The sequence below is a fragment of the Rutidosis leptorrhynchoides genome, chromosome 5, assembly GCF_046630445.1.
Source record: "Rutidosis leptorrhynchoides isolate AG116_Rl617_1_P2 chromosome 5, CSIRO_AGI_Rlap_v1, whole genome shotgun sequence".
Classification (NCBI taxonomy): domain Eukaryota; kingdom Viridiplantae; phylum Streptophyta; class Magnoliopsida; order Asterales; family Asteraceae; genus Rutidosis; species Rutidosis leptorrhynchoides.
Window position 1 is genome coordinate 185,968,153 of NC_092337.1, and position 13,720 is coordinate 185,981,872.

The window sequence follows — 13,720 nt, forward strand, 5'->3', positions numbered from 1 at the left end:
TAGATTCCATATGAACGTCACTAAATAGGACAACCATAATCATTATTAATTATTAGGATAATTAATTTGAAGATAGGTTCGACAGACTCCAATGAGTTGTCACTCAATTAGACAATACCCCCCATCTATTAATAGTCAATAGTCCAATTTCCACAAGTGTCGGTCTTTTGCCCAAACCTTAATTATGGTACAAAGTCCAATTACCCAATTTTAGTAATTAGCCCAACATCATGATTATTTCGTTTTAAATAAGCATAATAATAACTTAGCTACGAGACATTAATATAAAAAGGTTGAACATAACTTACAATGATTAAAAATAGCGTAGCGTTACACGGACAGAATTTCGACTTACACACTCAAACGATCTCTATCATAAATCTTATTATTATCATAATTTAAAATTAAAATTAAGATTATTGTTATATCTTATTACATTAACATTATGATAGAGATTTTTAGATATTGATATTGATAATAGATTTTTAGGATAGAAAAAGGGATGCTTTTAAATTGATCGATAATCATCGCCTTTTATAGGCAAAATATGAAATTGAATTTTCATTTACGACCCCTGAACTATGCTAAATTAACAACTTTTTATTATTTAATATTATTCTTATTATGAATTATTTAAATATTATATTATATTCTTGTGCATAGTTGACTTGTACTTTCAGCTCCGTTGCGTCGAGCGTTGAAAGTTGGTTCAAGCCTCGATTCCGGATTTTCGAACGTCCTTGCGTACTATTTTATATCGTGTACTTTGCGTTTTGTAACTTGTACTCTTGTCATTTTTAGACGTTCTTCATCAATAATTTGAACCTTTTTAATTGTATCTTGTACTTTTGAGCTTTTTGGACCTTTTTGTCTTCAATTTGTCGAATCTGCCTTTTGTCTTCGCACTTATTTAATATAAACGAATATCACTTGAAAATGGAACAATTGCAACTAAAATCTTGTCTTTCTTGGGGGATAATGCTATGAAATATATGTTCCTTTTTAGCCTTATCAGCCCATCCTCGGATGAGTTCCAAAAAAGAACTAATATCACTTTTATCATGCAGGAAATTCAAAACAAGCAAATCTGGTATCTTGATAGTAGTTGTTCTGAAATGACTCGAACCCGTTATCAAAAAATGACACATTTTTTTAAAAGACTGCCATCGTGTCGCGGTCCATTCTGGTCACGACGCGGTCCCAAGTAAAATTTTTATGCCAAAGCTAGATGCCAGACCTGACCATCTGTTTCATCACTAAGTCGCGTCGCAGCTTTACAGGTCGCGACGGGACCTCCCACTGTACAGATGACAGAACCACTTATCTAGCTCGGCATCAAATTTACTCTATAAGTCGCGACGCGACCTTGAGCTGGGACAGATTCTGCAGCTTGCAACAAAGTTTAATACCATTTAATTCCAACAACACAAAACTTGATCCACCTTAACCTGCTCAAAAGTCGAATACAACCCAAAATACAACAAGTTTTACAAGTTCACAACACCGGGTACTCAAGACCCATAATTTGCCCAAACACATTCAATGACCCAAAATAGAGCGTGATCGTCCGGGCCAAATACCAAAAGCAAATCCCATCCAAAGCTAGTCCAAGGCCTTACCCTTATCCTTTGCGGTGCTTGAATCTATAAAAAGATAAACAGCGGGGAGTAAGCAACATGCTTAGTGAATGCAACACTTATATGCACACATACATAACTGACTTGCACAACTTACACATAAACGCATACAAGTTAGCATCACTAACGCATACATACACAATTCGGTACACAAGCTAGCATGACAATCCCATATAGCCACAATAAAAATATGCTACAATACAAACATACACATATATGGTTAACCATACCTAATAGTGCTAGTCATCAAATGATATAACACTATCCAACACATGTACATGGCCGACAAAAGCGCCTCCCAGATGGCACTACCATATACACACGAATGTGGTCAAAAATAAGCAAAACCTTTAGGTGACACTTACCACATTCCCACAAGTGGCCGATAAAGAGTGAATCCTTACGATTAACACTCACCACATCTCACAATCGCAACATGCCCGACAAAAAGTGAATCCTTGCAGATAACACTTACCACTTTGCATCGAGTGGCCGACAAAGAGTGAGTCCTCATGCCCGGATATCACTTTACAAACAACTTATATACACGCACATATAAATACTCCACTCACCTTGATCACTTAGATGACTAATCACACGGTAGAGCTTCACGAATAATCCTAAAGCAATTCACCTAACATCAAAATCACAAGACCAAGCTATTAACACCAATAGCTTGACCCAACACACATACAAGTGCAATTTTGACCCAAATTACACTTTAATTACCCAACTAGGTCAAAAAAAACATCAACACCTCTAATCACTAATGACTAGTGATTTGAACCCAAACTCACCATAATGTAATTTAAGGTCAAGTGCTAGAAGCACTTCTTGACCCTTTTCAACACAAAACTCATTTTGACCCAAATTAGGGTTTTACACCCAAAATCAAGTTAACACTAACCCCCCAATCACTAATTCATGTGTGTACTAGTGATTTACAAACACATGCAATACTTGAGACCCATAAAAATTCGTTATCCAAACCCTAACCTCCCACATTAGGGTTCATACACCCATTCTCCACCCAAAAATTCTCAAGAAACGAGGTTTACAACCCATTTCAAACCCAAACCCTAATTATAACCTAAATTTACACAATTAAGATGAAGTTAGGGTTTTACCTCAAGAGTGAAATGGAGCTAGGAAGCAACTACAACATGACTGGGTCTTAACTTGAGCTTGGATGACCACCTTCTTCACCAAATTCAAGCTATCTCTCACTACACTTTGATTTCTCACACTAGGGAGTGTTTTCTTGAAATGGAAAATGATAAGAGAGATCCTAAACGGGTCCCAAAAATAGCCTCAATCGGCCATATAAAATTTCATTTTAGTCCCGAACTTATTTTAATTTAATTACAAAACAGTCCACCAGAATCTAACAGGAGTCGTGACGCGATAAAACATCGTGACGCGACCTGTGACCAGAAGTGAAGGTCACGAGATTTTACAATCTCCCCACTTACACCGGGTCGCGTCCCCGCTATCCAAGCCGCATGTAACGAGGGAAGATACTCCAACACAAACTCTTCCATCTCCCAAGTAAACTCTGACCCTTTCTGGTGCCGCCATTGCACCTTAAAGGTCCTAACCCGCTTATTACGCATTTCCTTAACTTTCTCATCAAGGATCGCTACCGGTTCCTCCACATACTCCAATTTGTCATTTAGAGTAATCTTGTCCAAAGGAACCCACGTCGAGTCATCCGCAAGACCTTGCGAAGGTAGGAAACAAAATGTGTTATGGATCCCTTTAAGCTCTTCGGGTAACTCCAATCGGTAAGAAACCTCACCAACACGTGCCAAAATTTTAAAAGGTTCAATAAACCGAGGAGCGAGCTTTCCCTGCTTTCGAAACTGAATCACACCCTTCCATGGAGACACCTTAAGCATCACCATATCACCTTCTTGTAACTCAATCAGTCATCTTCGTTTATCCACATAAGATTTTTGTCTATCTTGCGCGGCCTTAAGACGAGCCCGAATCATCACAATCTTTTGATTCGTCTCTTGAACCAAATCGGTACTTCCAATCTCACGTTGACCCACCTCACCCTAACAAATCGAGGTTCGGAACCTTCTTCCATAAAGCATCTCATATAGTGGCATTCCAATACTCGCATGGAAGCTATTATTGTATGAAAACTCCACCAAAGGTAAACGCTCGTCCCAATTACCACCAAAATATATAACATAAGCCCGTAGCATATCTTCCAAGGTTTGAATGGTCCGTTCTCTTTGACCTTCTGTTTGAGGATGATACACGGTGCTCATTTTCAATTGAGTACCCATCTCCTCGTGAAACTTACCCCAAAATCGAAAAGTAAAATGCATGTCTCGATCCGAAACAATCGACACCGAAACCCTGTGTCCTGATATCACCTCTTTTATGAACAATCTTGCCTACGTCTCCGACTAAATTGTCTCCCGAATAGGAAGAAACAACGCACTTTTCGTCAATCTATCAACCATTACCCAAATCATTTCGTATTAGGTTCTCGCCGTCTTCGGCAACTTGGTGATAAAATCATGGTAATATGCTCCCATTTCCACTTGGGATTTTCTAACGGTTACAACATACCATAAGGCTTTTGTGCTCGGGCTTAACTTGCAAGCATGTAACTTACTGCTCGACATATTTAACGATGTCTCGCTTCATGCCGGGCCACCAATACTCTTTCTTCAAATCAAGATACGTCTTACTCATCCCAGATGGACGTACTACTTTGACCTATGCGCCTCATCAAGAAGTACTTTTCGATAACCATCCATTTTCGGCACCCACACTCTTCCTTGAAATGACAACAACCCATGCGAGCCTAACACAATAGACTCTGTTTGCCCTTGAAATCGGTCCTCGAACTTTTTATTAACAAAGGCCTTAATTTAAACCTCACCAAGCTTTACGAGAAAATCGTTAGTAATCATCATGTGTAATGATTCAACTCGTATTGCTGGATATTGATTCTTCCGACTCAACGCGACTGCAACGACATTCGCTTTACCCGGATGGTAAAGCATCTCACAATCATAGTCCTTCAACAAATCAATCCACCGACGTTGTTGGTTATTCAACTCCCGTTGATCAAAGAGATATTTCAAAATCTTGTGATCCGTATAAATCTTGATTTTAACATCATAAAGGTAATGGCGCCAAATCTTAAGGGCATGAACCGCCGCTGCCAACTCAAGATCATGAGTCGGGTAGTCCTTCTTGTGCTCTTTCAATTTTCTCGAGGTGTAAGCAATGACCTTACTGCTTTGCAAAAGAACACAACCAATCCTACTAATAAAAGCATCACAATACGCCGTCATATCATTGACACCTTTTGGTAACACCAACACCGGAGCTTGACACAATTTCTCCTTCAACAATTGGAAAGCAATTTCTTGCTCATTTTCCCAATTAAACCTCACATTCTCCCTCGTCGATTTGGTTAAAGAAGAAGCTATCTTAGAAAAATATTGGATAAACTGATGATAATACCCGGCCAATCCGAGAAAGCTTCAGACTTCCGTAGGTGTAGTCGGTCGTTCCTATTCTTCTATCGCTTCAATCTTCACCGGGTCCAGTACTTGAATCCCTTCTTTATTAACAATATAGCCAAGGAATTGCACTTCCTTTTGCCAAATCACACTTAGAGAACTTGGCATACAACTTATCTTTTCGCAACATTTTCAACACCTAACGCAGATGGTGTTCATGTTCCTTCACACTCTTAGAATAAACGAGTATGTTGTAAATGAACACAATTACCGATTTATCCAACATGAGTTGACATACCAGATTCATATGGTCCATGAATGCCGCGGGCACATTCGTAAGACCAAAGGGCATCACCAAAAATTCATAGTGCCCGTATCGAGTTCGAAATGCGATTTTCTCAATATCTTCATCACGGATCCGCACTTGATGATAACCGGATCGCAGATCAATCTTAGAAAAACTACAATCCCCTTGTAATTGGTCAAACAAATCATCAATACGAGGCAATGGATAACGAATTTTAATCTTCACTTTATTCAACGCATGGTAATCAATGCACATGCGCATACTACCGTACTTCTTCTTTATGAACAAAATCGGAGCACCCCAAGGTGAAGTACTCGATCGGATAAAACCCTTTTCTAGCAACTCTTGGGTTTGACTCAACACCTCTTGCATCTCCATTGGTTCAAGACGATAAGGCGTCTTAGCAATAGGAGTAGCTCACGGAACCAACTCGATGTGAAATTAAACTTGCCTTTTCGGCGAAACACCCGGTAAGTCATCCAGAAACACACTCTAAAATCCATTTACCCCCGGAATACTACGAATAGATGGAGGCTATTCTCGAGTATCAACCACATGTGCAAGAAAAGCCATACCACCACTAAAAAAATCCGACGTGCCCATGCATATGTGCATAGTGGCACAAGTCTTCTCCGTTTCTCACCATGGATGATTAATTCTACCCCCTTGGGGTCTTTACCCGAACAAATTTCTCTTGGCATGCAATATCGGCTCTATAATGATCGAGCCAATCCATGCTAACGACAACATTGAATTCACCCAATGTCATCGGTATAAGTTCAATCTTAATACTTTCGGTACCAAACACTATATCAAAATTTTCACACACATCGATCCCTAGCACATTTTTACCATCAGCCATTTCGACTCCAACCGGATGATTCAACTTAACTAGTGTTTTATCAAGCTTATGTAAAAACTTTGGAGGCACAAAGGACAAATTAACACCACAATCAAAAAGCACCTTCGTGAGATTAGAGTTAACCACGAAAGTACCTGAAACAACCTCGTTAGACCTCCTCGCCTCCTCACTAGTCATCAAATAATTGCGCCCCTTTGCCGGCCCCACTGCTTTCTCTAGCTTCTTGGTTTGATCCCCATACATTTCGGGACCCTCCGACTTTCGGTGTACTTCTTTGTGACAATTGAAACACATAATCTTGTTGGTAGACGGATTGGTGCAATTCTGAGACTTGTGACCCTGCTGCCCACAGTTATAGCAATTAGGGACAAAGCCTCTGGAACCACCCTTCCTTACACTACCCACACTTTCGGTCATACCCTTAGCTTTCTTGCTTGGAGCACTATTCGATTCAAACTTTCTCTTATCTGAAGTATAATCAACCGTCTTTGGAGCATGCGACTCAAAACCCTTAGCCACCGCAAATAGCCTAGCAAAAGTGTTTACTTTCCCAAGGTAAATCTTCCCATGCAAATCATCATTCAAAGTTTCATGAAAATTCATCATCAACAACCGATCATTCTCACGGTTGATTGGTTTTGGTTTGGTAATTGGAGTAGACTCGTAGTCCATGGGAAACAGATTTTTGAGGTTTAAAAATCTTAGGGATTTCTGGTGAAGGAACCTTCTTCTCCACCGTAGGAAAAGAACATGTTGATTCTGAAATCTTTGGCTCGTTGTATTCTGGGATTTCAACTTGTATACCCATCGACATCATTGTTGGTTTTGGAATTGGTATAGATTTTACATTTAACGCATGTTGTAACTCCAAAATGCGTTTGTTGAAGTCTTGAGTTAAGGTTCGGTTAAGAGTCTGAGTATGATCAACACCAGTTCGAAGTTGTAGAATGATCTTAGAATCAAGTTCATGTTCGGTATAGAAAAGACTATTTTCAGCTTGAAGAGATAGAATTTTATGAGTTGATGGAACGTTGTCTGACTTGAGCTGATCATTCTCTTGTTGTATCTTCTTATTTTGCGTTTTAAACTTCCGAAGTTCTATATATTAAGAGTTGAATTGTTTTGTGACCAATTCTATTTCTTTAAGAAGAAGCTCATCCTCATCATCAACATTTTTAAAAAACTCGTTAGGTTTCGGAGTTAGCCCTGAAGAAATGCTCATCATTTGAAGTAGTTGTTGTGAAAAACTGAACTTTATAGCAAAAATTGTTGAATTTTTTTGCACCGAGTCTTTTCCGTTGAAATTATAACTATGATAACTAACGAACAGTTAACTTTCTTGAGCCTGATTTTTTTAATCAGCTGGGCTTGCAACTATTAGACTAGGATTAATTGGGCTTTAAGCAATTATAAGTTTGAAGACAATTGGGCCTTGAGTAGATAGTTGGGCTGCTAAGAGTGAAATTTATCATAAATAAATGTCAGTGCTTGGAATTGACCTTGCGAGCTTTTTGATATTCACAACGCTCCTTAACCACTAAACTAATTTGGGCTTTTCCGATATAAAATTCAACTAATGTTTGATGCCTTTTGTTATGTGTTGTCTTCTTCACCATCAATAAACCACGAACAGACCCCCAATTACATAAACCTTATTACAAACACTCAAAACAAATACGCGGGAACTTGGTCCAATTTACCAATTCGTTCAGTCAATTCGTCTATCTTTTAAACGAATCAAACCCTTTTAACTAAATCTCTGCAGTTGTCTTATTCTTTCCAAAAAAAAAAAAAAAAAATTATCGAACCCAAAATTTCAAAATCATAAAATCACAATGATAATCTTTAATTAGATGGCACTACAATCCTATCATGTGATATGAAGAGTATATCCTGAGAAAACTTGGGCAGTATAACGTTTCTTATCGAAGAATTGGTATGAAAACTAACAATCGTTTGTCTAGTTTAAATCGGTCAATAGAGGTGTGTATCGTTCGATACAAAAATGACTAACGATCGATTGAAGTTCTTGATGACACTGAAGGTTGTTCAGATTCCGATGCCGGAGTTGGTAGTGGTTGGTGGCGGTACCCGGCAGAGGAACTCAAAAACATCGAATTAGACTCTAAAAATTGCAAAAAAGCTTCGTTGTAAGTTTCCTAACACTTCTTCAATTACAGTTTTTCAAATAACACAACGAATCGATCAAATGAATTCAAGGTTGAACTGTGATATTTTCGAACAGAATTATTTTGAAACTAGAACACAATTTAACGAAATAGATTCTAAAATTTGGAACGAGTATTCAGTAGAAGATTTAAAAGCATTCTACATTAACGAGATCGATCAAAAAATTTTGAAATTAAAAACAGCCAAATCAGTTTTAAAGATGAAAAACATGAAAATTTGATTTTCTGATGATTTTGAACACGAATTAAACTCGGGATCGATGAACGTAATGTTCTTAAGCTCTGATACCAAGTGTTTAGGTTAATTCTCGGTTAATTCGTGTTCTAGAGCTTGTGTATGTATATATTAGAATATGTATATATCTATGTGTATGTATATGTATAATGAACTATCACATGAATAATGATGATGAAGATGATAATGAATCTAAAACTGATCATAAGATCAACATCGTGCCAAGATTACAAGGTTTGAAGGTGATTACAAGGTTGAGAGGAATTGGTGATGTGTGTGTGATACAAGGTTGAGAGGAATTGGTGAATTGGTGTAAGTGTTAGTGTAGAATGGGGGGAAAAGCTTAACTTCTAAGCAACATTATGAGTATTTATACTCCCTACTTCTAGTACAAATCACATCTATAAAATAAGACTTGACACAAGAAAATGAAAAAGATAATAAATTTACACATTTGCGGCGACAGCTTGTCAAATTCCCACCGCAATTGCTCGATGAACTCAAATGCTAGTAACAAATGCAAAAATTTTGTTGTTTAGCTCCACTTTTTGTGGCGATATTAATGCACTGAACAAAAGTATCGTCGTCTGTTCTTCTTTTCCAAATTGTGTGTTTATATTTTCTAACTATTTGAGTTGATGAAAAGGGGTGAATTGTGTAAACTTTTCTCTTGATTTATGAGAATATGTACATATTATTACTAACAAATTATTTATTTATGATTTTGATTTTTTGTGCCACTCTTAAGTTGACAATTAGTAATTTGATATACATTTTTTATATAAAATTTGTTTAGTTCATAATTTTTTTATCTTTCTTTTTCTGAAAATTAATACGCTGTTCATTTCATTATAAGTGTTCATTATTGACTTTTCAATGTCTTTCTTTTTAAACTTTGACTGTAAATATCTTTATTTGTGTTATATAATATTTAATAAAAGTTATACTAGCAAACACCCATATAAAATACAATATATTCATATAATTTTTATAAAATATTATATAACCTAAATAAAAAAATTTATAATCAAAGTTGAAAAACAAAGAATTTGAAAAATTAATATTAGACACATATAATGAGACGAAAGTAGTAACTTTGTGACAAAGGGAACTTTCATAAAAGATGAAATGTTAACCATGAAAGATACATACAATCGAAACATGGAACATACGCGTCAAAAATAACGAGCTAACCTACCAAACTATCTAGAGGCCAGCATCACACAACAAAATCTAACTAAACTAAAGTTGACCATATATATTTCATTACACAATTAAAATTGACCAGACTCTACTTATTAGTCTTTATATAGAAGAATAAGTAGTGTTTTTGAGAGTTATGAGTGTAGTTCACCACCAAATGACTTGATGATTGTCTCTTATAACACTTGTCACCCTTTAATTTGTATGGTTCGTAATTCTCCTTTATTTTCCATTATAGCCTTTCCATCTTGGATCACTTTTATGCTCATGCTTGCATATTAAACCAATTCCACAACAATATGAACTTGCTCTCTCTTTCTTCTCTATATTTCTTTCTGTATATATGCTTATGATTATTCAAAGATCATGATATATATAATTACTAAATAAAGCAAAGTTGGTGGTGAATTTGATGCAATTGAAGCAGTACAAATCAGTAACTATTGGGTTTTAATTGATTAACATGGACACCATAGATCAATCATCATGTGTTCCTCCTGGATTTCGATTTCATCCGACCGACGAAGAACTTGTTGGCTACTATCTAAGAAAGAAAATTGCTTCTCAAAGGATTGATCTTGATGTCATTAGAGATATTGATCTCTACCGGATCGAACCATGGGATCTCATTGGTAAAACCTATCTCTATTATTTTAAGTTTTGCAACAAGACCTAACATTAATATTAATAAGTTCTTTTTTTAATTAGGGTTGATCCTATTTCTTTCATTTTATTAAATAGTTTCATACACTACTTAATCTTGGCCAACCCATAGATCATATCATATCATTCATTGTATTTCGTTATGCAAGAAGAGTTGAATTATAATTTTATACTTTTTCTTTGGAACGAACAATTAGTTAACCTACAATCTACCCCACATATATATTATGTACGATCGATCACATACGGTGGTAGCTAACGCACAATGACTATTGACTAACAACGGATCTGTACTTTTGTTTTTTTTTTTTTTTTTTTTTTTTTTGTTCAGAGAGATGTAGGATTGGATATGAAGAGCAAAATGAATGGTATTTCTTTAGTCACAAGGATAAAAAGTATCCAACGGGGACCAGAACAAATAGGGCAACAATGGCGGGTTTTTGGAAAGCAACTGGAAGAGATAAAGCAGTGTATGAGAAACTAAGGCTCATTGGAATGAGAAAAACTCTTGTATTCTATAGAGGAAGAGCACCAAATGGACAGAAAACCGATTGGATCATGCACGAATACAGGCTCGAATCTGAAGAAAATTCTCCTCCTCAGGCAAGCAATTGAAATCCATCTCATTTTGTTTTTTGTTTTTGTTTTTTTGAACAACAATATCGATATTAAATGCTCTCATTTGAAATCCATTTCATTTGGTCCTTAATAAGGGGTTCTTAGTTACCATCATACCATATATCATATAAGTTACCATCATACCATATAAGTATATTTCTCTTCTTCATGGTTTCCTATTTCATTTTTAGGGTTTCCTTCTTTTACTAAATATATACAATCAGTATAAACTCCGCATATAATTTTTAGTCTAGAAAAAAAAAACAATAAATGGTTTTCATCACAATTTATCTTCCTGGAATGCTTTTGTTTCTGTTACATAATGTTTACATTTTCTCTTTAAAGCCTTAGATATTAGTATATTACTAGCTTCCTGCTAGTCGATCTTATTATTATTTATAAAAAAATAAATTGTGGTTTTTCAAAAAGAAAAATATATGTACGTATTCTACTCCGTATAAATTTTACCTTGGTTTCTTTTATCAAAAGGTTAGAGTTTTTGTAGATTAATTATACGGCCAAAAAAAATTCATAATAGTATGTGCATTGGTAGGTCTTTTGATTTCTGTTTCTAAATATTTTGTATATTATTGGTCAACAATAATTTGCGTGTGTATGGAATAAAACATCCTTTTCATGCATGCTCTTCGCCACTATCTTGTAATACTTCGAGTGTGTGTTGAGTGTGTTTTTTTTTTCTCTTTTAATCCATGAAAAAAGTGTGTCTTGGTGAGATAAGTGAAGACATTTGACTTTCACAATCATCATTAATTTAATTAAATCAAAAAAGATTAAATCACAACGATGATGTCAGTTCAAAAGATCAGTATGTCTTTTAGTGCTTGTTTAGTGTCTTCGATCCTTTGTGTTTTCTATAAACTCTCTTGTATAGGTTTTATACTTTTATAGTAATTGTTATTTTTATAAAAAAGGAAAAAATAAATAATAAAAAAAACTAAAAACTGTACACTTCTACATGTTTTCTTTTGCCTCTGATCAACTCATGATACGTGTTGTCCAAAATATGAAAAATGAAATCAGAACTCATTTTAGTTATCATCGTAACAAACTAAACTGTTTTAACTAGTTTACACACTCAAAAGCGTGTATGATCTTAAATCACGAACCACACCGGCCTGTGTTGGTCATACACGGAATAATTGATTCTAAATGGTCGTATATACTAACAAGTTTCTTATAGATATACATTGAATTATGATACATCGATTTCTAGTATCCGTAAACAAATTAGATTAGATTGTACATGTGTGATTATTTATGTTTGTTCTTTGTTGAGAGGTTTTTATTAAGGTTTAGTGCATGCTAATTTCTAGGTTTTCACTAGCTAGCCTTTTAATTTCTAATTTATATTTATCTTTACTACTTAAAAAACATGGATATAATTATGGGTGATCAATCTCGTGCAGGAAGAGGGATGGGTTGTGTGTCGTGCGTTCAAGAAACGATCAACCGGACAAACTAAAAACAGCGAAAGATGGGAACCAAACTTCTTCTACGACGAGTCAAGTCGTGTTAGTCTAACCATGGATTCGACCGACTACATTAATAGTACTCAGCCTCCGAGCTCGGTATTTTCACAAAACTTCATGTGCAAGCAAGAATTAGAAGCGGCAGAGGATTTAAACTTTGTTCATTGTGATCAATTCGTACAGCTTCCACACCTCGAAAGCCCGTCCCTCCCATTAATAAAGAACCGTAGTTCTAAATCACTATTGTCTTTATCAGAAAATAAAGATCTAGAAAATGATAGAAATATAGATGACACGAATGTTAAAGTGACTGATTGGAGAGCTCTTGATAAGTTTGTCGCTTCTCAATTGAGCCAAGAAGATCGATACGGACTTGTGGATGGATTATCTTCGAGCTTTGAGGAGAAAGAAAATGTAGATTCGACTTATATGTTTATGGAAGGTGATAGAGAAGTAGAAGAAGATCATGGAGTTGGAGGGAAGATGAATGAGTTTTTGAGCTTAACAAATCAAGAAAATTGTGATATTGGAATACGCATATTTGAGAAGTTATAAATAATATCATGAAACATAATACTATATATACAGTGATAATTTGATATGTATAAGAGTTTCCATAATCATTGAGACATATATAATGTGTATATCTCTCTTGAATTTGTTGTTTATATTATAATCATCATATATAATATATAATATATATTGTATTGTAAGATCAATCATAAGAATGTTAATAAGAGTTTATTTACCTAGATATAGATAACTAATACACGGTACACATTATGTGCAAACTACGTACATTTGCATGCATTATTCACATTGTTGATGTCTATTCATTTATCCATGCATTTTACAATTTAGAAAGTTTTATAACTTAATTAATCATACAGTTAAAAATAAGAAATTATGTTTTTTTTAATTAGTGAAGAAAACCCTTTATGAACGAGTACATTGACTCGCCTATGTGATGACCCGGGAATTTCTGACCAAATTTAAACTTGAATCTTACTTGATTTCGATACGAT

At 35.4% G+C, this 13,720-nt stretch overlaps 1 protein-coding gene across 2 annotated transcripts; it reads left to right on the forward strand.

Moving 5' to 3' along the window:
- The first annotated feature begins 9,149 nt into the window (after positions 1 to 9,149).
- LOC139847962 (NAC domain-containing protein 76-like) lies at positions 9,150 to 13,250 on the forward strand. 2 transcript variants are annotated; one of them, XM_071837703.1, is made up of 4 exons: positions 9,150 to 9,161; positions 10,388 to 10,556; positions 10,919 to 11,190; positions 12,633 to 13,250. In XM_071837703.1, exons 1-4 carry the CDS (start codon positions 9,150 to 9,152, stop codon positions 13,248 to 13,250), a joined length of 1,071 nt encoding a protein of 356 aa, XP_071693804.1. The 2 variants fall into 2 exon arrangements, with proteins under 2 accessions (XP_071693804.1, XP_071693803.1); XM_071837702.1 differs by lacking the exon at positions 9,150 to 9,161 and having other exon boundaries at positions 10,277 to 10,556.
- The last annotated feature ends 470 nt before the right edge of the window (positions 13,251 to 13,720 follow it).